Below are 25897 nucleotides of genomic sequence, written 5' to 3' on the forward strand. Positions count from 1 at the left end.
AAGGTGCAAGCTGTCTTCACTATTTAGTTAATTTGTTTTAGGCGCCAGACAGGGATCGAACCCCAAATCGCAGTACTATAATACCTCAAACATACCGTCGATTACCCACTTATGACATTCATTTGTGAGTAAAATCTCATACCTTCAGTTACTCTAGATCTGTGCCCCAAAGCACAAGACGTTTTACGAATACAATATCTGAGTTTTCAAATTAACTGAATATACTGTCACGTGTCACGTTGTTAATTGTACCAATGTTCTCTATTCGTTGCACTAGACGAGAGTATTGAAGAACTGAGCAATAACAGCCACGATAATAAAACTCCAAATACTCTAACAAATCCATAATTTACTTGCTTTGCTGTACACGTGATCATCCTAAATGTACAAATGGACTGACAAAGTGAACTTTTCTTTTCTGCAGTAAAGTTTTAAGAAATAACGACGTTGTAACATATTTAAATAAAATCAAAACTTGTTACAATGATAATATTGAATATTGATGTTCGATACTATTCGAAAACAACAACAACAACGACAGAAATTGTCAAGAAAAATACCTTTTAGAGGATCTTGAACTGGAACAGATTATCATGAACGACTTTGTAAGATTGAATAATTCTGTGTAATTGACGAAACAAAACGCTCTGGTCGTTCATTTAATAATTAGTTTCTGTAAATGCGACCCAGACGAAGCCTAGTGGTTAGCGTGTTTGGAAATGTTAATCTAAGGATTCAGGGTTTGCGGCTCTTTGCTATAGCAACGCTCTTTGCACTTTGGAACTATGGGTACGTTGTAATAGTGACAGTCAAACTCTACTATTTGGTCAGACAAGAGTAGCCCAGTGGTTGACGGTGAGTGCTTATTTACAAGCTGCCTTTCCTCTAGTATATCTGCATGCTTAAAATTAATAATTATATTTATTTATTATTAAATATAGAGATTCACAATGGGCTATCAGTGCTCTTCTGCCCACCGTAAGGATCGAAATCCATTTTTAGCGCTCATAAGCCACCAGGTATCAATAGGGATTGCCATGCGAAAACAGTCTGGCATGCAACGATAAAAGAGCATTAGAACGTAGCATGTGCTTATTACATTATATGTCCGCTGTTGGGTCGGCGCTAAGTTTACGGATTTACAATGCTAAAATTCAGGGTTCGAGTCCCCGTGGCAAACAAAATGCAAATTGTGTAACGTCTTGCTAAGAAAAATACAGAATTGTATTATGAATGTTAATTTTTCCTATACTTATTTTTTTCTTTTGTGTTTCAGGACGTAGTTTGGTTTGAACAATATTCTTGGGCCTTATTCAAAGCCATGTCTCACATGCTATGTATTGGTTATGGGCGATTTCCGCCCCAGAATCTGACGGATATGTGGCTAACTCTACTAAGCATGATCAGTGGCGCCACCTGTTATGCATTATTTCTTGGTCACACAACAAATCTCATTCAGTCTTTGGATTCGTCTCGACGTCAGTACAGAGAAAAGGTAGAAAATAACACCCTTAAGTCCATAGTAAGGTATAATGTAGTTTTTCTTTAATATTAGGCTTGAACTACAAACTGTATTGTGTTAACTTCGTTACTTCATTCAGTAAGGTTGTTGACAAATATATTATTCTTCTCGACAGATCATGCGTATAACGGACTTTTTTTTGCAGGTGAAACAGGTGGAAGAATACATGGCTTATCGTAAACTGCCTCGCGACTTACGACAGCGCATTACGGACTACTTTGAGCACCGCTACCAAGGAAAGTATTATGACGAGGACGCTATTCTTGGAGAATTATCCGAAAGATTACGAGAGGTGTGTTTGTTTACCGTTATTATGTCACCTTCAAATCTGTTGGGTTATTTTGTGTTTTTAATACTTCTGCGTTTGCATGGTTAATGTTCTGTATATTCGTTGGATGCCTTATTGGTTAATTGTCCCTCGCTGGTACAGCGGTAAGTCTACAGACGTACAACCCTAAAATCATGGGTTCGATTCCCCTCGATAGACTCAACAGATAGCCCAATGTGGCTTTGCTGTCAGAAAACACCCACGCTTATTGGTTAATAAAATGTATCTCAAGACGGCTGGTATGGGTATTAACACTTTTTGTTAACCTGAAGATGATCTAAAAAGGTCGAAACGTTGTTCTCTGCTTTATTAGTAAAAGTGTTAATACCCACACCAGCTGTCCTGAGATACATTTTTACTTCGAGTGGTTTTTTTGTTATCACGAATTACTTCACCATGGTTAATCAAATCCTCCTTAATTATTATATCTTAATTGCATCAATTAATTGTGGTAATTTTCTTGCGCATTACTTTGTTTCTTCCGCTGTCGTTGGTAGGGACATCAGTGGAAGGATATTTGTGAGAGGACCCCAAGTGATAGTTGCTGTAAAACATTTATAACAAAGGTCATATTAACACATATATATGCAACTTACGTCATAGTTAGTGTAAGGTTTGAGGGACCCACGAAAAGCTAACATTTTTTGTCCATTTCTTCTCAGACCGTCTATACACTTACGATTTTGTATCCATAATTGGCTTAATGATTAGAAATGAAGGGTTGAAGGTGGATTTCAGTACGAACTATACATTGGTAGCTAGAAATATAAACTTGTTTTTTATTGGTTGATGGTACAGCTTGAAATGCTTCCAAACTAACTATAAATAAGATTAAAAGTTGTATTTATGTAAGAGCAAGTTTTTCAGGTAATGAATGCTACCAAGCCCAGAACTTCATATTATACCAAAATATAATTAAGTTTTCAATATATATAAACCAGTTTTGTTCTTTACTGATCTACATTATCAATGTGTGTGTGTAGAGTTTACAGGTCGACTTTTATATATGGGAAAAAAATGTGTATTTCGCATTACATATTCAAAAAATAGTAACGTTAAGTGCAAATTTAAAATATATAGGAATAAACAACATTATATAGATGTATGTATATATATATATATATCTTAACAGTTGATTTAATTAACATAATTAATTCAACTAAAGAATATTCTAGTTTTATAAAACACGTGAAAATGTTTTTTTTACTTATTTATATAAGACTGATATTTACAGGCAGTAAAATTATACATTTTGCATGAATATAAAATGTTCTCCAGAACATTAAAAACAGATGTTAATTTATTGTAGAAAAATCAACCAACTTTTACATCAATTCATGTAGTTTTTTCTCAATCAAAATTAAGCCTAATTTTCAGTTTAATAAATTGACCAACTTTTACATCAATCCATGTAGCTTTTTTTCTCTTAATCTAAATTAGGTCTAATTTTCAGTTTAAAAAACCGACCAACTTTTATATCAATTCATCTAGTTTTTGTGTTTTTCTCTTAATCTAAATTAGGCCTAATTTTCAGTTTAAAAAATCGACCAACTTTTATATCAATTCATCAAGTTTTTGTGTTTTTTCTTCGTCTAAATTAGACCTACTTTTCAGTTAAAAAACCGACCAACTTTTACATCAATCCATGTAAGTTTGTTTTTATTAATATAAATTAGGCCTAATTTTCAGTTTAAAATCGACCAGCTTTTACATCAATCCATGTAGTTTTTTCTCTTAATCTAAATTAAGCCTAATTTTCAGTTTTAAAAATCGACCAACTTTTATATCAATTCATCTAGTTTTTTGTTTTTTTATTGATCTAAATTAGGCCTAATTTTCAGTTTAAAAAACCGACCAACTTTTACATCAATCCATGAAGTTTTTGTTTTTATTTTCTTAATCTAAATTAGGCCTAATTTTCAGTTTAAAAAATTAAAAGTATCGGGAATATTAAGGATATACTTTGCGTCATTATTGTACAATATATTTAATGACAATTACCAAAATCACACTTTCTGAATATTCTATCAACCTAACATGTACAGTTTCGTGTGTGAGATATTTATGTTGAAGATGGTAGTTATAGTTCAAATATCACATGGAAACACCACAGCTCTATGATTTATTCGAGTTATATGGTTTTAGAAATTTACAGTTATGAACAAAACCAGGCACCTATCTGTTTCTTTGTGGGTGGTATTAATTTTGTTCAATGTGTAGATTTTTTTCAACATTGCCGAGCTTAGGTTATAAAAGAGAGACATTTTTTCTCTTTCACTTCGACTTAACATTTTTTTTACCTATGTAGTCCAGTCTTTTCCTCGACTTTATAATTGCCATTAGAAATCGTAAGAGAAATTTTTTTTTCTTGTAAATACAAATAAGATAGTACAAGAACGTTAATGTAATTACAGCTTGTTATAACTTTTTTGTTTACTTAAAGAAATAATTAAAACAATTTTCGTAAATGTTGGTCGATTTCAAAATAGGTTAACAAATGAAAAGTTTACTTCCATAAGACGGGTTTCTTTTTCATATGGTGAATGACCTGATGGTTAAAGTGCTAGACTCGCACTCTAAGGGTCGCGGCCTCGAATTTCCGTCACCGAACATGCTTACCATTTCAGCCGTGGGATGCTATAATGATACGGTCAATCCCACTATTCGTTGGTAAAAGAGTAGCTCAAGAGTTTACAGCGGATGTTGTTGACTAGCTGCCTTTCATCTAGTTTCTCACTGCTAAATTAGGATCGGGTAGCGCAGATAGCCCTCGTGTAGCTTTGCGCAAAAACAAACAAACTGTTTACGGTGCTTAATCACATTATAAAGAAATAAATAAAATGGGAACGTATATTTCATATATACTATGGAAAATATTTAAAACGTGACCTTAACATTTTTGTTATATTTTCGTGTTTTATTGGAAGATTACTAACCCTAACATGTAGACGTCACAAGATGCTGAAGTTAAAATTTACTACGAAAGAGTACCGTTCATCCAGATGTGATTATTTGTTTTTAAGTTTCGCGCAAAGCTACACGAGGGCTATCTGCACTACCCGTCCCTAATTTAGCAGTGATAGACAAGAGGGAAGTCAGCTAACCAATAACACCCGCTCTAAACTCTTGAGATACTCTTTTGCCAAATAATGGTGGGATTGACTGTATCATTATAGCATCCCACGGCTGAAAGGGTAAGTATCTTTGGTGACGGGAATTTGAATTCGCGACCCCCAGACTGCGCGTCTAGCGTCTTAACCATCCGGCCATGTCGAGTCTCCAGATATGAACGTAACCGTTTAAGTTGTAGAAATCCACTCTTTAGTATCCTCTGATTGGTTTAGACAGCAAATTTTACTGTGGTTATAATCCTGTAAATAAGTCTGTTACGCTGTCAAATAAGTTTCAAATTAAATCCTTGTAACAAATACCACTGGAGAACTGGAAGGCGAAAACAACACTTCCTTTCGAAAGCGCTCGAGTTATTGGAATTCTCTAATTGGTATTTACTTTCAAGTACGAGACTTCAATCAACGTAGTAGGTACATTCTTTCATAATTTCAAATCGGAGTAATCAGTTCGCTTGCGTTTACAAGTTTTTTTTTATATATCATTCCGATCCAACATTGTGCGCCAATACAAATAGCGAGGTTAGCACGCAAAAACTCCCACAAACGTTTAATTTATAAATATGTGAGGTAGAATTAATTATTTACTTGCTTGTTTTGTTTCGATTCGTGTTTCAGTGCTATTTCGTTTGTTCCAAAAACCTAGGACGTGATCAATTACAACTGTCGTGAATTGGTTGCATCTGTTCCATTTTTTTCCAACGCTGACCAGAACTTCGTTAACGATGTAGTGACTAAACTACACTACGAAGTTTTCCAGCCCAATGATATCATCATCAAAGAAGGGACTCCGGGAAGCAAGATGTATTTCATACAGGAAGGGATTGTTGATATTGTCATGTCCAATGGCGATGTAGCTACAAGTTTGTCTGATGGATCTTATTTCGGAGGTTAGTTGATAATCGAAGGTGGCTTCATCTATTTGACAAAAACCTAAATCTATCTATAAATTTCGATATTTCCTTTTGACAGAAACCAAAAAGTAACTCTTTCTATGAATCTTGATATCTATTTGTGACAGAATTCCTTTATGTTCTTCAAGGCAAAATATTGGCTAATACTTCTTCAAATAATTCGTCATAAAACTTTGTGAAACACATTAGAACATGACTCAAATATGACATGAAAGATGCATTACCAGAATGTTTTTAAATACAATCAGATACATGTAATTTCTCACGAGTCGTAACATATTGCTAATATTTTATTTTTGAATTTCTACTAATGACACAAGTAGAAAGTTCAAAGCTCTCTCTTAATAACAATCAGAAGAATATTTCTTGTAATAAACGTACATCTCTTGTTGTATGTTTTATTTATTATATTGTGGGTATCTATTGAACTGTACTGATTGTTGGTATGGAGAATAGAATTTGTTTCCAAACACTTCAAAGCAATAGTGTTTGTTTCTTTGTTTTTTTAATTTCGCGCAAAGCTACTCAAGGCCTATCTGCACTAACCGTTCCTAATTTAGCAGTGTAAGACTAGAAGAAGGCAGCTAGTTATCACCACCCTCCGCCAACTCTTGGGCTACTCTTTTTACCAACGAATAGTGAGATTAACCGTCACATTATAACGACCCTACGGCTTAAAGGGCGAGCATGTTTGGTGCGACGGGGATTCGAACCAGCGACCCTCGGATTACGAGTCAAACGCCTTAACCCACCTGGCCATGCAGGCCCCAAAGCGATACTATCTTTGTTCTGATACTCATGTTTAGTATTATTTTTAATTGTATACACTAAAGAATGTTACGTGATTTATAAGGATTTTAAAAATACCTGCTGTGTAATTCAGAGTTGAAAAATAATATAGCTTGTATTCGACAGTGTTTAGAAATAATAGTTGGCGTGAAGAAGATAAAGGCTAATTGAAACAGTTTTAATTTAGGAATATTTTTCAGGAAGATTAATTCAGCCAACATGCGTCACGTAAACGTGGTTTATTATAAATGTGTTTTGGCTGGTATTACGTGTTATTAAAACTTGAATCTACAATCTAACATCTGTGAAAATAGAATAAAAGAAAAAATAAAACAAAGTATATCTTTCAACCAATCTCCTAAGTAGGGTTAGTTGAAACATGCTGTGGAATGAATTGAAACAACTAAACTATTATAGACAAACAAAGAAGCCAATACAAATAAAGCTACGTTACATTAATTACGTGCTACAAATTGATGTGTAGATCGTAGGTACTTTTAGAATTTTTGAGACTGGTCTGATCCACCATCATCTGCGCTAGCGTCAGATTCACAGTTAATGCATATATGATGTAACACAGGATATTAACAGTTTCACAGTTCATAAGCCCGACTCTTACACACTAGCAGGGTTTATTGCTCTTAATATATCGATCGCTGTACACTACACAAAACCGCTGTTGCTGTGTAGGATGACAGCATCCACTTCCTGTTCTATGGATTGTGTTGAACGCTTGCGTGATCCATCCTTTAACTTGAGGCATTTCTGAGATTTCGTTTTTACGTTTAGTATTTTTTTTTTAAATAGCTATTACATAAAATTACGTTTGATAATGTGACATAACAATAATAATATATCCCCACTTCCCGCCATTTTGAAATAAATATTAAAAAAACACAGGATACTAGGGTCACAAATTCGTCTTATTTTGTGCGAGCAACATTTAGTTTATTTCATGTTTTTATATTTTGATCTCCATTTCTACATACCTACATTTTAGGGTTAAAAACAACTTACCTGAAACACCGAAAATTTATTCATCAACTTAAAAAATCATAAGACATGATGCTCAAATTTAAACGGTCACTTCGTGAAAACTGTCTCAGTAGCTGGGTTCCAAGTGTTAAAACTTGAAAATCGTAATTAGGCGGTTTTTAAGGCGCTCTGTTTCGAACAACACCGCTCTATCACATGACTAAAGTTTTGAAAAGAATAACAACTGCTTAATTTCGGTTTCAAAACGACTATAATGTCTGTTTTTTGGGGCTTAGAAATAATTCATGGTGTATGGTTTACGTTTCGTTATTTCGCATTAATGTTCAGTATTTGTATAGTCAGTCTAGTTCATAAAGATTATAGTTTCGTTATCTAAACCTAAGTACATTTTCTAAATTCAGAAATAATATTTAAAAATTTATTTTCAAATGAATTACGAATCATTCCAAAGGACAGTTATCTGTCGTAAGACTAACATAATGATAAAAATATTAAACGTGAAATAACGTTTAAGTATTTGATTTAATCCATTTTTATTTTGATACATGTGTCACTGGCAATAACTGTAGTGTTTTTTTTGTTACTTTTGTTGCTTCGTATTTTCTTCTGAGGAGAATTATTATAAAACATTATTTTTATTTAGTTTGCCTAGTCGTATAACTAGTTACTCTCTTATTTTGTCACCAGGTGGCTGAGAGCTAAGTCTGAGGTCTTATTACGCTTAAAGTTGGGTTTGGATACGCGCGGTGGGCAGAGAACAGATAGCCTATCGCGCAGCTTTGTTATGAACAACGTGTGTGTGTGTGTTTCTTATAACAAAGCCACATTCGGCTATCTGCTGAGTCCACTGATATTAACAACGAAACAAACAATCCAAACACACACACACACACCTCTGAAAAATTGATTTCTTTCGGTCAAAATTTTAAAGATGCACTTATCTCGATTGAGATATTTATTGGAAAAAAGAGGTGAACGCTGAGAACATCTTTGGTCCAGAAATATGGATTAACTCCTGATGATGAAGATATTTTTATTTTGAAGTACATAAACTCCATTAAGTAGTATTTATTATCAGCTCTTATTTATGAGGCCCGGCATGGCCAGCTGGTTAGGACGTTCGACTCGTAATCTGAGGGTCGCGGGTTCGAATCCCCGTCACACCAAACATGCTCGCCCTTTCAGCCGTGCGTACGTTATAAAGTGACGGTGAATCCCACTATTCGTTGGTAAAAGAGTAGCCCAAGCGTTGACGGTGGGTGGTGATGACTAGCTGTCTTCCCTCTAGTCTTACACTGCTAAATTAGGGACGACTAGAGAAGATAGTCCTCGTGTAGCTTTTCACAAAATTCAAAAAACGAACAAACAAATTCTTGTTTATTCTATGTTGAATGCATATATTATTATTTAACTTTGGTTAAATAATACTATACATTCTTTATCCTACATCCTTTAAGTTTGTTTTTTTAAAGTTTCTATATGACAATGGTGTTGAGTAGGTTTTATGGTAACTAATCTGAATGCAGCGTTTATTACAGCTTAATTTAGCTGTCTATTTTCCAGAAATTTGTCTGCTGACCAACACGAGACGAGTAGCCAGTGTCCGAGCAGAAACGTATTGTCACTTGTTTTCCCTGTCTGTGGGGCACTTCAATGCTGTCCTGGACATGTTTCCAGTGATGCGGCGGACTATGGAATCCGTTGCTGCAGAGAGACTCAATAAAATTGGGAAAAATCCGAACATTGTCAGTCAACGGGAAGATTTGCAAAACGACCTCAAGACCTTCAACGCTCTTCTCCTTTCTGCGCAGACTCCAGAAAGTGACGAATTCTCTCAGGATGAGCAGAAAGTTCATCTTGGAAAGCATGACAAATCTATTGCTGCAGCTTTGAAATGTACAATTCCACGACCTAAGTCCGAAAGTTGTTTCCCTCAAATTGATTTCGGACGAACGGAATCCCAAACAATCCATCGTTCGGAAACGTTCTACCAGTCTCCTAGCAGGCCCAGCACTCCTGTACACTTGAATAAGAATTCTTGAAAATCAATTTGTAACGAAATATAGACATCATTTTACGATATGTTGGTGTTGCTTATAAATAGAATTACAGTATTATTCAAATAGAGAAATTGACCGATAAATCTCCACACTAACAGGAATAAATAAAGTTGCGAGTGACGAAATATAAGTATACATGAACTAGTCCTTTATTTTTGGCGGGAAAGTATTGATGCAGACGTAAATACCCACTCTTTATATTGCCTAAGCCTGAACTGGATTTATACGTTTGTGTGCTTCCGTTGACGAAACGCCTGAACAAATATTTATGGGCTTTGAAAATGTGATGACTATAAAAGTAAGCAGTCGAGGAGTTTTTGACGATAAATCTGACTCTATGATACATTTAAATAAAATGGAAGGACTAACAATATATAGCACATAGTCTAAAACAGTGTATAATGAAGTAGGGTTACCATACTGATCTAAAGAAATAAGAACATACTAGCCAACTAGTTTCTGTAATGTAATTTAAAGAAATCTTTTTGTTTGTTCATTGGCTTCCCTTTCAAATATTCTGTAAAGAAACGAAGTTTTTTAATGTGATAGACTAAACATCTCGCTGTTAACGAGAGAAAAGTGTAAAAATTAAATATTGGACGTATTCTTATATCGATATTTACGCTAAAAGTTTGTGGACTTAGAACCTCTAGAAGGTAATCAAATATATAATATTTAAGGTCTCAAAACTCAAGCTAGGAGTTAAGTGTTTTCCTGCTCGTTTAATTCTTTAACCCGTAGGACTATACATAATTTTTTAACTCTGTATAGACATATAGATATAATTAAAACAATACACTTATTGTGGAGTTGCAATATAATTAGTCCAGTTCGTCTACATGTGAATATTAGAAAAGTAGGCGTAGACAAGTGTACTGAAAAAAAGTATTTTAGTAGTTTTGGGTATATAGAGAAACATTATGTAAAATAAATAGAAATAATATAAACTAAAATAGATTTCTATAGAAACTTAAAATATGATTATAATTATTGTAAATATTTTCAATACTTCATTACATATGGAATAGCAGTCTAAAACTACATCAAAATAGGCTTAACCACATTGATATTACTGTATAATATAGGAATATTATTTACTATATATAGTGATTTGAACTAGTGTTCTCGATAGTGTTTCTCAGATGTTCTGAATTATAGAGACGGATAAAAAATATTTTTACATAACGAAAAGAGAATTTCTATATAAGGAATGGATAGGTTAGCCTGAACATATTTATTCACCGTGAGGTTGATTTAATTTTTTCTTTAAGTTCGAACACATATCACTTTTTTATTTAAAAAAAATACATTAAAGTTAAAAAATCAATTTATACGTTGAACGTAAGTCAGTTTTTAACCCCAAAAGGTGTGCAGTTTAATTTAACAAGGAAAAATTGGAATACAAAATTTTTTTACAACCAGGACTTTTTGATAAAATTCAAAGGGTAACGATAACCTTAGAACTTTAGAAAATAATTGTTAGATGTAATTTTAAAAAGAAAAGGGGAAAATTATAATTTATCAAAACTGAATTAACAGTGATATATATATATATATATACGTATAATTTTTAAAACTAATTTCAATTTGTATTGTTTTGAATGAAAAACTCAAGCTTAAAATCAAATACATATAAATTTATATAGCAGTTTTGCTGAGAATGTCAGGAAAAGATTGAATAACCATATTATATATTACGTATTCTGACTACAACAGGGAAAGCTGCAATAACTAGGATATACACCAATTATCCTAACAACAGGAAAAATTTGATAACCAGGATATACACCAGTTATTCTAACAACAGGGAAAGGTTTAATAACCAGGATATACACTAGTTATTCTAACAACAGGGAAAGGTTTAATAACCAGAATATACACCAATTATTCTATCAACAACGGGGAAAGGTTTAATAACCAGGATATACACCAGTTATTCTAACAACAGGGAAAGGTTTAATAACCAGGATATACACTTGTTATTTTAACAACAGGGAAAGGTTTAATAACCAGGATATACACTTGTTATTCTAACAACAGGAAAGGTTTAATAACCAGGATATACACCAGTTATTCTGACAACAGGGAAAAGTTTAATGTCCAGAATATACACCAATTATTCTAACAATAACAGGGAAAGGTTTAATAACTAGGATATACACCAGTTATTCTGACAACAACAGGGAAAAGTTTAATGTCCAGAACATACACCAATTATTCTATCAACAACAGGGAAAGGTTTAATAACCAGGATATACACCAGTTATTCTGACAACAGGAAAAGGTTTAATGTCCAGAATATACACCAATTATTCTAACAACAACAGGGAAAGGTTTAATAGCCAGGATATACACCAGTTATTCTGACAACAACAGGGAAAAGTTTAATGTCCAAAATATACACCAATTATTCTAACAATAACAGGGAAAGGTTTAATAACCTAATAACCAGGATATACACCAGTTATTCTGACAACAACAGGGAAAAGTTGAATAATTTCCAAAGTACAAAATACATGATACAAGAAAGCATATTAACACCATAATTTCGATGGTTGAAGAGAATTTGATAAGAACAACTCTTGTTTTTTAAATAGAAAGTTAATATAGGTGCAAGAATTCTAAACACTGATTTAATGTGTTTTGTGCTTAGCTATAGTACTTCCGCATGAAAAATTATTCAAGTTCATGGTAAAGAGGCAAAAATATCCTAATTAGTCTCTTGTATACACGAGTTGAAGATATCTCTGTACACGCCCCCTACTGGTCTTTGATTACTCGCGTGATCGAACACACGGAATAATGTATTATTTCTCCAGCGTGTTTAGTTTCCCAATAAATATGTTAAAACTAGTTTACAACTTCTTTGCTTTTTCAGTCTGTTTTTAATTTCTTTTGTTGAGTCCAAACGTCCTGTTTTCGGGGCAAAACATTGTCATTCAAGAACTGTAGTTTTTTAAAATCTTGATACAGATTAAAAGTTTAAGAACATTACAGTCGTACTTTTAAATTTCTATACGATATAACTTTGGTCCGTTTATGGTACATTTTAAACTTTTTCAGAGAAAAAAGAGAAAAAAAATTTGGATTATGTTTAGAAAACATTATATATATTTGTTTCAAATACCAGTATGCAATATAATATTTATAAAGTTTTGTGGATTTTTACATATGTATATATTGTTGTTATATTTCTAACAATGAAATACAGGTTAACGATGAAATTGTGTTCATAATTTGAAACAAGATGTTTTATATAGTTTGTTTCAGTATTCTATAGAAATAAAAAAACATGAAACAACAGTTTGAATCGAGACATATTAACTTACATTATGACGAACAAAGTAACACAAAATGCAGAGTAGATCCAGTAAAAACAAGTATTCGAATATATTCGAATAAACGTATCTGCTTCAACTTTATATAAATATATATAGAATATAATACGAACCTGCACTTATGTGACGCTATCGAATTGGAGGTTAAGACTGATAGACAGTGTAACCCCACCGCAATGTGGGTACTACTTCTCGGTCACCTCCAAAACCTAGGATACGTTTTATAATTCCACGTTGTAGCTTGTAGCCTAGGATCTTTTTTTTAAAAAATACAGTGTATTTTGTTTAATTTTAATGTGTTTTAGTTTAGCTTAAAAAATTATGGTTATAATAGAATACAGTACATATATGTAAATATGTTTAATGGAAGAAAGTTATGATATTGTTTTTATTTTTTAATTCAAGTTTATATTAGCACAGAAAATGGTAAATTTTGATGACATATTAAGTACATCAATTTAAGTAATAAAAAATTAAATCAGATCTCTCCGTAACAGTAACATTCATTCCATACGTTAAGAAGTATTAAGTTATTAGAATCACTATGTTATATAGATATATTGTTAGGGAAGTGTTCAAATTATGCGTTTTAATTGTTGTAAAATGTTGCTTCATCATCAGATATATTTTGTAGTGTTATAAATATATTTCATTACTTTTGTTGAAAGCTTACAATGATTCAACGATTTATTATATTCTGGTTTTTATACCCTTTTTGTAGAAACATTTTTGTATGTTTGCTGACTCTCTTAATCTGTGGTTTTAGTTTCAAATTCTGCCCAAAGTTGTTAAAGTAGTTACTGTTTAACATATTAATTCGCTGTAGTTAACTTCTTTAATGCGTACGTATTTTATATCCCACGAAATGAACATTACCGAAATTCCTCATCTTATGAACTGCTCAAAGAGGTTGTTTTAAAGTATTTGGAATCGTGGATTGTCCAATAAAAAGTGAAGAAGAAAGTCTGATAAGATATAAAACCAAAAGCACGTTGTTTTAGATAACTTATAATGACCTGTTGAGAATAGTGTAATATTTATTGTTGGTAATAAAGGGTGTATGTAATCGTGTCTACTTTATTAATTTTGCACTGATTTTGGAAACCCCAAATTTAGCATAAAAACATAGTTTGAAATATTTCCAGTTAGTTGTCACTATCTAGCTGGAATGTTTTATAACCAGATATATCGTGGCAATTAGCTGTTTTTTATTATCAAGTTAAGTTCAGAACGTATAGTATAATTGGGATATGTATTCGAGAATGATACGTTTATTATTTTTAAGACAACAGGCTAAGACTGGAGAATCACTAAACCATCGCTTATTGGTGATGGAAAAAATAATTATAAAACGAGCATTTAGTTTTATGATGTGTTTTGTATTAATGACTCTGTAGCGATTAAGACATTTACATGTAAATCAAAAACTCTAAAATGCAAATTACACACCTTTACAGCAAATCAAATAAATTTCTCACTAAAGTTAGAAATATGTTTTGTTGGTTTGGAATTAAGCACAAATCCACGCAAAGATCTGTCTGTGCTTTGCCCGCCACGAGTATCGAAACCCAATTTCTTGGGGTATGAGTACATAGGTATACCGTTTTGCCACTAGGAAACTTAGAAATATGAAAAAAAAAGTTAAGATCGAAATCTTGAAACGTGGGTTTTGGTTTAAATTTTGTAGAAAACTGCACGAGAACTGTCTGTGCCACCCGTCCATAATGTAGCAGTGAAAAACTAGAGGGAAGGTAGCTACTTATCACCACTCACCGCCAACTCTTGATCTACTCTTTTACCAACTAAGAGTGTGATTGACTGTCACATTATAGCGTTACCATGGCTGGAGGGGCGAGCATATTTGATGGGAGGAAAATTCGAACTCGTGACTCTCAGATATGAATCAAGCACTCTTATCACCTGGCCATTCTGGGCCTGAAGCGTGGGAGACCCAGCTTTGGTTTATCCGAAATGTATTTCTATTTAAGCACAGAGCTACACATTGGGCTATCTGTACTTTGCCCACAACGCGTATCGAAACCCGATTTCTAAAGTTGTAAGTCCATAGACATACTGCTATGCCAATGAGGGGAGGGGGACATTTGTCAGAAATATAATCTATTTAAAGTTTCCATTTTGTTTATTTTTCGAGATTAAAACTGTCGTAATGTACGCTACAAAGTGTGGTCCTGGTGTTATAAGTATATAGAACCTTTCTTTGGAAACTAAAACTTGAATTCACACTGTGACGGGTTTCTTTACTGTCATAAAAAGAACACAAGTATGTATCAGTACAGTCAACTTACAAGTTGATAGTTGAACTTTGGTTAAGTACAGTCATGTTCTCCCTGTGACAACTTGATAAGTACAGCCAACTTAAAAGTTATTAATTGAACTTTAGTTAAGTTTGTTTTTGAATTTCGCGCAAAGCTACACGAGGGCTATCTGCGTTAGCTGTCTTTAGTTTAGCAGTGTAAGGCAAGAGGGAAGGAAGATAGTCATTACCATCCACCGCCAACTTTTGGGGTACTCTTTTACCAACGAATAGTGGGATTGACCGTAACCTTATAACGCCCCCACGGCTGAAAGGGCGAGCATGTTTGGCGCGACGGGGATGCGACCCCGCGTCCCTCAACTTACGAGTCGCACGCCTTAACACGCTTGGCCATGCCGGGCCTCCCACAAGAAATTTTAACAAAGTATTAAATTAAGAAAGTATTGTTATGAATATTCAATCTAGTGATTTTACGTTAATAAATATTTGATACACTGTACACGATGTTAAAGTAATTTTATGAAGCGATAAAAAAAATATTATTACTTCGACTGTTGGAACAAAGTTTTATTTGCTGCAAATTCAATACAAACAGCCATAATTTATTCCATGTAATTATAAATTACTTAAAATAACATTACACTATTTTACGATTCTAGTTCGCATATTTTGTTTGTTTTGGAATTTCGCACAAAGCTACTCGAGGGCTATCTGTGCTAGCCGTCCCTAATTTAGCAGTGTAAGACTAGAGGGAAGGCAGCTAGTCATCACCACCCACCGCCAACTCTTGGGCTATTCTTTTACCAACGAATAGTGGGATTGACCGTAACATTATAACGCCCCCACGGCTGGGAGGGCGAGCATGTTTTGCGCGACGCGGGCGCGAACCCGCGACCCTCAGATTACGAGTCGCCCGCCTTACGCGCTTGGCCATGCCAGGCCAGTTCACATATACGCTGTATGTTTTTATTTTCTTTGTTTTCTTTCTCACATCTTGTATGCAGCGGCATCTATGGACTGGTGTTATTATTTTTAAAATTTCATAAAAGATATTCAAATACTAGTTTTGTAATTGTTTTAAAACAATATATTTGTGTTCCTTTTTTATCGAATATTTGTAAGTATTATTTTCTCTTCTCAGTTACACCGTTGTCTAGTGGGTAAACATTGTCCGAAAAATTATTTATGTTTGTGTTAAGCCAAATAACAAACGACCCTGAAAGAGATGGGCTCGGCATGGCCAGGTGGTTAAGGCACTCGACTCGTAATCCGAGGGTTGCGGGTTCAAATCCCGGTCACACGAAACATACTTGCCCTTTTAGCCGTGGGAGCGTTATAATGTTACGGTCAATCACACTATTCGTTGGTAAAAGTGTAACCCGAGAGTTAGCGGTGGGTGGTGATGACTAGCTGCCTTCCCTCTAGTCTTACGCTGCTAAATTACGGACGACTAGCACAGATAGCCATCGTGCAGCTTTGCGCAAAATTCAAAACAAACAAACAAATTGAAAGAGATTCGACAAATAGCTCATAATTTTTTCTTTACTTATGCTTTAAGTGTACGAGTATTGTGAAACCTGTTTTAAGAATTTTCAGTGTTAGGACTGAATAACTCTCCGATCTTATGAATTTCGTTATGTACACGTGTAAACTACTGTGCTATAATAATAAATTTTTGAAGAAAAATACATTAATACTGTATTACAGCAAAATAAAATGCCCTTATAGCAACTATTGTTCTATAATCTCGGAGAATTACATTTCAGTTACTTGAGGAAATAAGTTATATTGATTTTCGAAATTACGTTGCAGGTCTATTGACATATTTTAAGACGATTAAGAAACTGTTGCATATGCATGAAGTAATAACTCCAACTGCAGTTATATTTCATTGTTATGTAAATAAACAAATAAAAGATATCTTTATTCACACAAGAATGAAATGTTCCTTTTATAATCCTCTTCATATTCGTAACTTTTCAGATTATATCATTCCATCAAGGTTTTGTTCTTCTCTAAATTTCCTTTAAGGGTTTGTAAACGAGAACTAAAATTATATTGGATAAAATATGCATATTATTTATTATCTTTTATCCAAGTTTTTCTTTTCAAGTCCAGCGGAATAATACTCATTCAAAAATTATATTGTTCTTTCCGGTCTGATAAACACTTCAAGCTGGGATTCGATAACTCTGATGAGCACAGAACAGATGATCCAGTGCATTTGTTTGTTTGTTTTTAATTTCGCGCAAAGGTACACGAGGGCTATCTGCGCTAGCCGTTCTAATTTAGCAATGTAGGACTAGAGGGAAAACTGCTAGTCGTCACCACCCACCGCCAACTCTTGGGCTACTCTTTTACCAACGAATAGTGGGATTTACCGTAACATTATAACGTCTCCACAGCTGAAAGGGCGCACTTGTTTGGTGCGAAGGGGATTCGAACCCGTGACCCTCAGATTACGAGTCGAACGCCTTAATCCACCTGGCCATACCGAGTATGATCTAATGCGATGCTTCTTATTTAATAGGTAAGAAACAAAACTTATTTGAAAGTTATTCTTGTGATTTAGAAATAAAAATAACATAAACTGTAGATGCCCCACCCCACGCATTCATATTGTATATATCGGATTTGAGATTAAAGAGTTGTCTTTTATCTCCCACAAGTTACTGGAATTCGAAGTGAACAAATTAAGGAAGAAATCTGCAGGTTACGTGATATTCATTACAAATAATAAGCCTAATATTTTTCAATGCTTTGTCAAACATCAAAGTTTAAACCGTGACTAGGATATTATTTTCTTGTCTTCGATCTCTTAAAGAAAAGTGAACAATTTGGCATTTAGTCCAGGTTTCCGGTTAACAAAATCTGAAGATGACCTAAGAAGGTTGAAATGTTCGCTGCTCTATTTTGGTAAAAGTGTTAGTACCAATACCAGACGTCTGAGGTACATTTTCAACTTCAAGTGAGTTTCTCGTCATCAGGAGAAACATTAGTACAGATTTCCTTATTTACGCGTGTGTGTAATTTTATTCATTCTACTGGGGCGAATGTCGGATTTATTTGTTTGTGTTTTGTTTTTTGGTAGAGAGGAAATATTCTACCAAATTTTAAAGTTATATTTTCAACAATTTGTACATAGCAATGAGATCAAATGCCATTTTAGCCTAAACAGTGCGTCTTAGAAGGTTTATCTTTTTATTTCAATTATTTTGTTTAAGCAACAGATTTAGGTCCTAAAACTTAGTTATGAGATTCAAGGGCTTCAAAAAAAAAGTTATTTATTTCCGGTGTCAAGAGGCTTTAAGATCTTGTTACTCCATTTTGACGTTTTAATTTATAAACAGAACTGATTTTTAATTATTCAATAGAAAGATGTTTGCTAATTTGATAAGGTGTTTTATAATATTATTATTGTTTCTCTTTCAAATTCAAATTAGTTACTTGAGTTAACAGTTACTGTGTCATCACGGTAGCTAAACGGGAAGTTGAAAGCTTATAACGATAAAATTCGAGACTCGATTCCTGCGTCAACCATAGCAAATATGTAGCTCATTCTACAAGCTTTGAGCTTAAACAAAAAAACATTTAATTTCCAAATGTCTCATCTGCTGTCTTTTGTAATATTGTGTGGTATTTTTTATTATTATTTCTATTACCGAAACGAAACATCTGAAGTCTTTCTTATCGGAAATTAGATGATCACGTTCTAAACTTTTAAACTAATCTAAGGTTACTGACGTTAGGAAAATTATCAGGGAACATTTGTGTATTTTAGAAATAGAGTGCTTTATGATTTATAAGTTCATGAATATAATATAAAGAAAACAACAAGAAAAATATCATATAAAAATGTAAGTAAACTATAGACTTCATTAGGACTAAAAATTTAAAAAAAAGTATATACAAGGAATCTGTTTATTTACTACTTAATGAGGCTTCAGATTGGTATTCTCCAATCAGCAACAGTCCAAGTACATTTAGTTCGATGATATAAAGCATATTTCTAACCAACTTTTTGATTTTCATTTACAATATTCTAGCGCTTGACAAACGACTAAACCTACTGTATATTCACAGGGTGGTCAGTTTCATCTCACAGTTTATTCCTTGTTCGATTTTTCTTGTTATTTTAATTTTAGAAAAGTAATTTTCACTACATGACCATTCCCAAGTATCTAGTCTTTACATACTTAACATGAATATTCATTAGAGTTTCCTAGGCCTTTTTAAGTGTTGGAAACCCTTACAAAATGCTTACGTGATATATACTTTTTTTTATAGTTTATCACATAAATACACCTTCTCGTTATTGCTAAAGCTGTGTCCTACATGAAAATAACAAAAAAACGAAGATTTTGTTTTCCCGACTAAAAATTATATTTCGGGGCGTATTGCCAAATCCAGTTTATCACTTGTAATGTTTTAATACGTAATTGTAAGATATTTCTTAAACATTGTTGAACTGTAGTAACGGTATTATCACACGAAAGATTGATAACTCGTTTCATAGTAAATAAATATACAGTTATTAATTTTTTGACACCAAAAGTATTATGTTTTCAAGTTTTATTCCAGTAACTGGAAACTTTATTAACAGAAATAAGTTAGGAAATTTAAGTTTTGACTAGCTAAACACTGTAGAACATCTCAACTTATGTTCCTTAAAGGTTAAAGAGATAGACTGTTTAGTGTTATAAAACCTTAGGTTTTTCTTTTCTACTCAACTTCTAAAAAATGTAAGATAAATTTGATGCCAAGTCGATCACTGAGTGCTTTTAAAACAGTCATTTGTCGTGAGTATTCGAGCGTTAAACATCTCAAACGTTTAAACAAATAAGAGAAATGAAGCAAACAGTGCGACCATTTGCAGGATTTTAAAGATATCCATGAAAATATACCCTTAGATAACATAGAAAACACAGTGGTAGAAAGTTACGGAAGGGCAAAGTTTTGTAGAGATAACGCCGAAAGCGTCAAAATGAGCGAAAGCATCTACGACATAGGTCCAGGAATCTAGGGGATGACCCTGGAATCTCTACACTTTTGTGTCATCTGGAACAGAGAGATGCGACTAAAAATGACTCGAAAAATCTTCTCGTATACTTTCAATGCTAAACTTTGAAGAGTGGAGCTCGAAAATATACTTCACGTTGCAAGAAATCATACTAACAAGCCGTTTGTGTGTGGACGAAGATTATAAATCATACTAATAAGCCGTTTGTGTGTGGACGAAGATTATAAATCATACTAACAAGCCGTTTGTGTCTGGACGAAGATTATAAATCATACTAACAAACCGTTTGTGTGTGGACGAAGATTATAAATCATACTAACAAGCCGTTTGTGTGTGGACGAAGATTATCACGATATTTTTTTTAACTTTTGTTTTGGAGGCAAGGTCCTCTTGAATTCGCCAGCGAGAAGACTTCTTTTTATCTTCAATATCAATATTTCTTTACCAAACTACTGTTATCAGTATTTTCTAAAGTAAATATGAATGATGGGCTTATTGTGCCACTGTTCCTTACTGTTGAGTCACATAAGTTCAGAATATAATTTTCTGATTGCGCAGCATGCTCGGTTCATGGAGCACACCGAGAATTTTTTTTTATTTACTTACCTACATGTTAATCCATTTTATTTTTCATGTATATCCGTTTGCAGCATTCATTTACTAATCAAAGAAGAGGCAGCCAGACAGTAGTAGCATATGTAGTCAAAAAAACGCAAACGAACTTGGCAGGGGTTTAGTTTAGAGAGAGAGAGAAGTCTGAAGAATTCTCTCCTCAACAGGGGTGGTCAGGAACGTTGTGGTTGCTGTTCGTCCCCTCACATGAAAGATTATTTAATTTTGCTTGGGAATTTACCTGTATTTTACTTTGACTTGTTTAAGGTGATGTATTAAGCCACAAGTTCCACTCCTGGTGGTGCCCTTCTGTCCATTCCTTTAAGAGCCCTTAATCTGTCAATCCCTCCCGTGTCCGGATCGGGTGAATCATTACCTTGTGTTCCGAAAACCAACAACACAGAACCGAGGTCCTATTCCATTATGTAGCCAAAAGGGCTTTGTCTTGCTTTTAACAGAGTAATGGGATTGACTGTCACTCTTAAAACGTATTTACAGTTCAAAGTATGGAGCAAGTTTAGTAGTATCGTGCCATGCATATTAACCACCAGGATGCACTTTGTCTATTTATAAAAACCATTTGAAATATCACTATTTAAATTAAAATACAACAAACACGTCGTCACTGATGTTTTTAACGTCGAAAAATACAACAACACTCGTTTATTTCGTATTTTTAAAAATAACAAAATGGTTACGACTGTGGCTTTAAACGCCCCATTGGTTATTATTTCTTATCTTGTTAAAGTTTACTTCTTGTTATTGCTAATGGTGTTAAATAGAAATAATTTGACTGCACCCATTAAGTTGGCTCATCGATTTTAAAAATATCGATGCAGAAGAAGAGAGGTCTTTTTTTTTCGACAACACTGTATGGTTTTTCACCTGCTTTAAAACAACAAAAAAGAAATGTTTGGTTTAATTGTAAAATGGAACTCTGTAATGACTAATTAAAGGGTATTTTCCTTCTTTTCTAAATGGATAATTTATAGTTTGAAAAATCATGGATATAGAAATCTTAGATTTGAGACAGGAAAAGCCTTTGCACTTATTTTTACTTACAGAATTTTTCAGCTAGGAAGAACAAAGTTTGTTTGAAACCGCTTTATTACGGCCCTGACTGCAAGAATCAAACGACTGACCGAACTTTTTCCCGCCAACTTTGATTGTTTTAAGTCAAACCCTAACACAATATAACAGCATTTATACTTTTCTTGAACAAATAAATGTTGTTTAATATTGAGAATCATACAAAATAATTTTAAAATAAATTTCAAGTTACAATATTAATCTCATATTCGAAGCATGGAACATAGTTGTATGTGATGTTTTATTCACGAATAGATCTTTGGAATCATTACTTTCATCAACAAAGGAAGTAGTGACAGTTATGAAGGGCTATGAGTTACTTAGGAGTGATTTGTTATTTGGTTGTTTTCACTGCGACTGTTGTCCTAAAGAGTATCATTGTTTACCTACTGAAGCGCTATGCTCTATGAAACTTTGACTTGAAATAGTGATTAACTGTTCAGCACTGCTTAAGAGTATATTAATCTATCGTCTTGTGAGGATAATAAAACATCAACCTGAAGAGAAAAAGAAAGAAAGGCAGGAGTTTCTCTACCACAAGTTATACAGTACACTTTAGTGAGGATAAATGATCTATATTAATAATAAAAGGGTGTATCTGTTAGCCTGTGTTTGTGTGCCCGCCATAGCTCCAAGAGGAAAGAACCTAGAAATATGAAATTTTGTACATATATGCTAAGTGGACCCTGAGGGTGTGCAACTGGGTATTATTACTTATTCATGGTTTTTCTTATATAACAATCTACAATATAAGGAAAAGTTAGTGTGTTTTTATAACAATGCATTCCAACAATGGCTTTCATGTCATCTTGCTTATCAATGAAAGTATATACGTTATATTTTACGCTAAAATAATTTCAGAATAAACACAGCTTTCAACTAATAACTGAGTGAAGCCAAGTACTTTCGTCAGTAATAATAGTTACAAACTTTACTACCAAATGTATATCACAAGTTTCACCAAAACTGTATTTTTTATAAAGTGAACCCGTAATACTTACCACGAGACATAATGAAATTAAGTTATTAGCAGCTTTAAGATGGTTAATTGTGTTAAGTTCAGTGATGTTAATAGAGACATTAAATGTCACTGCTCTAGTATTTTACTGTTAATCATTTTAAAGTGACTATAACTACGGATTTTGATTTAATAGTCTCCAAACATAATGGATAGCAAATTTTTATCACGGAAATATTTAAGGAATCTTGTCTTAAAAGTTTGAACTTTATTATAAAACTGATTTATTTTGAAGTATGACAAGATTTTATGAAATGAATTGTACAAGTTTTATGTTTCTTATTGACTGGACTGTTTTCTCGATTCTGTTCTGTTTATTACTGTAATTATATATCATAAAATGGTAGGCCTGGCATGGCCAAGCGCGTTAAGGCGTGCGACTCGTAATCCGAGGGTCGGGGTTTGCATCCCCATCGCGCCAAACATGCTCGCCCTTTCAACCGTGGGGGCGTTATAATGTGACAGTCAATCCCACTATTCGTTGGTAAAAGAGTAGCCCAAGAGTTGGCGGTGGGTGGTGATGACTAGCTGCCTTCCCTCTAGTCTTACACTGCAAAATTAGGGACGGCTAGCACAGATAGCCCTCGAGTAGCTTTGTGCGAAATTTAAAAAAACAAAACAAAACATAAAATGGTCTGATTCAAAGGTGTAACGATATACTTGGAAATAGCTTATTATAATAAGAAACTGTTAACAAACTTACAACAGACTTAATTTTAAAGCACAGAGGCGTTTAGGGATTTGACTTGCCTTAAAGGAGTAATTACTTTTCTAGAAGTAGTTTGTTTATTAAGAAAATCCTTCCCTTCTTATGAATTTAAAATTGAACATCTAAAAATGCTTCCCTCTCCTAAAAAGTGTTTCTACCTTGTTTCAAATGCACCGAGAAATTTCATGGAACTAGCTTGAATATTTTTGTAACTTGTGTTGTTTATGGAAACGGATTTCTTTGACAACTAACTTGTTTGGTAAATTACGATAAGATATTGAGAAACATAAAAATACCCATATGTATATAAAACGCCCATGAACCAAACATAGTCTGCGAAATTCTTCAAGAAATAAGCATTCAGATTATTCGTATCGATCTCATAGGTAATAAAAAATTGTAACTTAAAATAAAGCAAACCATTTAAGGTCTAGCTTTTCTTGGTTGTTAGTAATTAAAGCCAAGGGTTTAAAACCCTATACGTATCCGGTTACCAGCAATCTGTACAAAAGAACGTCGTAATCAACTGTCTAAAATTCATATATAACGCAATAAAAATAGATGGCCGACCAAAAGAGAATAGCATTCAGTACTTTAAGTAAGTACAAATAGCTGTTTATTCTGTCCATAGTATATTTAGTAATAGTATACATTCTGCATTACGTGATTACGCATTCGTACACCATAGCTTTTTAATGATGAAACACACAGAAACATTGGTTTACAGCTGAAACTCATGCATCGTGAACCTGACGATGACCGAAGAAGGTCGAAACGTTGTTCGCTCTTCTATGTAAAATATTTTCTCAACCCAAACGAGCCGTTTTTGCATATATAAGAGATAAAGATTTAAATAAATCATTTTTAAATGAGTTGTTAACATGTAATCTTGTTTCTCTCAAGATGTATTTTACAGCTTATGAAATAAAGGATAACGTAGACAGATATAAATGCCACTTAGTGCCAGAGTAAATATATATTAATTGAATTCACTTGAATTTGAGTGGAACGTTCGTATGGGTTTTAGCGCCATCTTTCGAATTTTACTGAAACCACATTCAATTCTTCTCGGATTGTTTAAATATTGGGCTCGGCGTGGCCAGGTGGGTTGAGTAAGGGTTCGACTCGTAACATGAGGGTCGCGGGTTCGAATCTCCGTCGCATCACACATGCTCGCCCTTTCAGCCGTTGTGGCATTACAATGTGACGATCAATCCCACTATTCGTTGGTAAAAGAGTAGTTTAAGAGATGGCGGTGGGTTGAAATATCTAGCTGCCCTCCTTTCCCTCTGGTCTTACACTGCTAAATTAGGGACGACTAACGCAGATAGCCCTCGTGTATCTTCGCGTGACGTTCAAAACAAACTAAATCAAACCTACTTGCAACCTGCGACTGGCGGGCTCGAATTCTCTTACTAAACATAATAGACTTTTCAGAAGTGGGGGCGTTATAATACGATAGCCAATCGTAGGTAAAAATTAGTAGCCCAAGAGTTGATGATGAGTGCTGTTGAATACGTTATTTCCTTCTACGAAATCGGATGATGAGTGCTGTTGAATACGTTATTTCCTTCTACGAAATCGCTTCTAAATTAGGAACGGCTAACAGATAGCTTTGACGAGATTCAAGCAACTGATGCAACTGCATATGTTCTAGAAACTTTGACTGGTTTAAATTTCTTCAGACTAGATTTGCAATTTCTGTATATTATTTCTTCAACATTATTTCCAAAACTAGTTTGGTATGTCAAACTATCTAACTTGGTTTTTAATACTTGATTAAGAAAGCGCATGAAATATATATATATATATTATTCATTTTAGATAAATGAATATCCGAGCCTACGTTTACAATACAGTTACCAGGTTTTCCAAGTGGGCGACTCTTTGTTTCCATGTTTTGCTTAATTTAGCACAAAGCTATTTGGTGTTTTTTGTCGTCGTTTTTAATTTAAAAGTGATAGATTAGGGGGTTTGTTTGTTTGTATGAATTTTTCGCAGAGCTACACGAGGGTTATCTGCGCTGTTGTCATTAATTTTGCAGTGTAAGACTAGAGGGAAGGCGGCTAGTCATCACGATTCACTGCCAACTCTTGGAC

At 33.8% G+C, this 25897-nt stretch overlaps 2 protein-coding genes across 6 annotated transcripts in view; one reads left to right on the top strand and one right to left on the bottom strand.

Moving 5' to 3' along the window:
• The window catches only part of LOC143232433 (potassium/sodium hyperpolarization-activated cyclic nucleotide-gated channel 2-like), an 84782-nt gene extending 70655 nt beyond the window's left edge, over window positions 1-14127 (top strand). The window contains exons 6-9 of the mRNA XM_076467888.1: window positions 1277-1495; window positions 1668-1814; window positions 5625-5868; window positions 9241-14127. Of these exons, the coding sequence (XP_076324003.1) occupies window positions 1277-1495; window positions 1668-1814; window positions 5625-5868; window positions 9241-9719 (1089 nt within the window). The 3' untranslated portion in view covers window positions 9720-14127. The remainder of the gene's footprint in view (window positions 1-1276; window positions 1496-1667; window positions 1815-5624; window positions 5869-9240) is intronic.
• The window catches only part of LOC143231885 (RNA-binding protein, mRNA-processing factor 2a-like), a 442935-nt gene that overhangs the window by 361813 nt on the left and 55225 nt on the right, over window positions 1-25897 (bottom strand). The gene's annotated exons all lie outside the window — the stretch shown is intronic.

This window comes from Tachypleus tridentatus, chromosome 11 (genome assembly GCF_004210375.1).
Source record: "Tachypleus tridentatus isolate NWPU-2018 chromosome 11, ASM421037v1, whole genome shotgun sequence".
Classification (NCBI taxonomy): domain Eukaryota; kingdom Metazoa; phylum Arthropoda; class Merostomata; order Xiphosura; family Limulidae; genus Tachypleus; species Tachypleus tridentatus.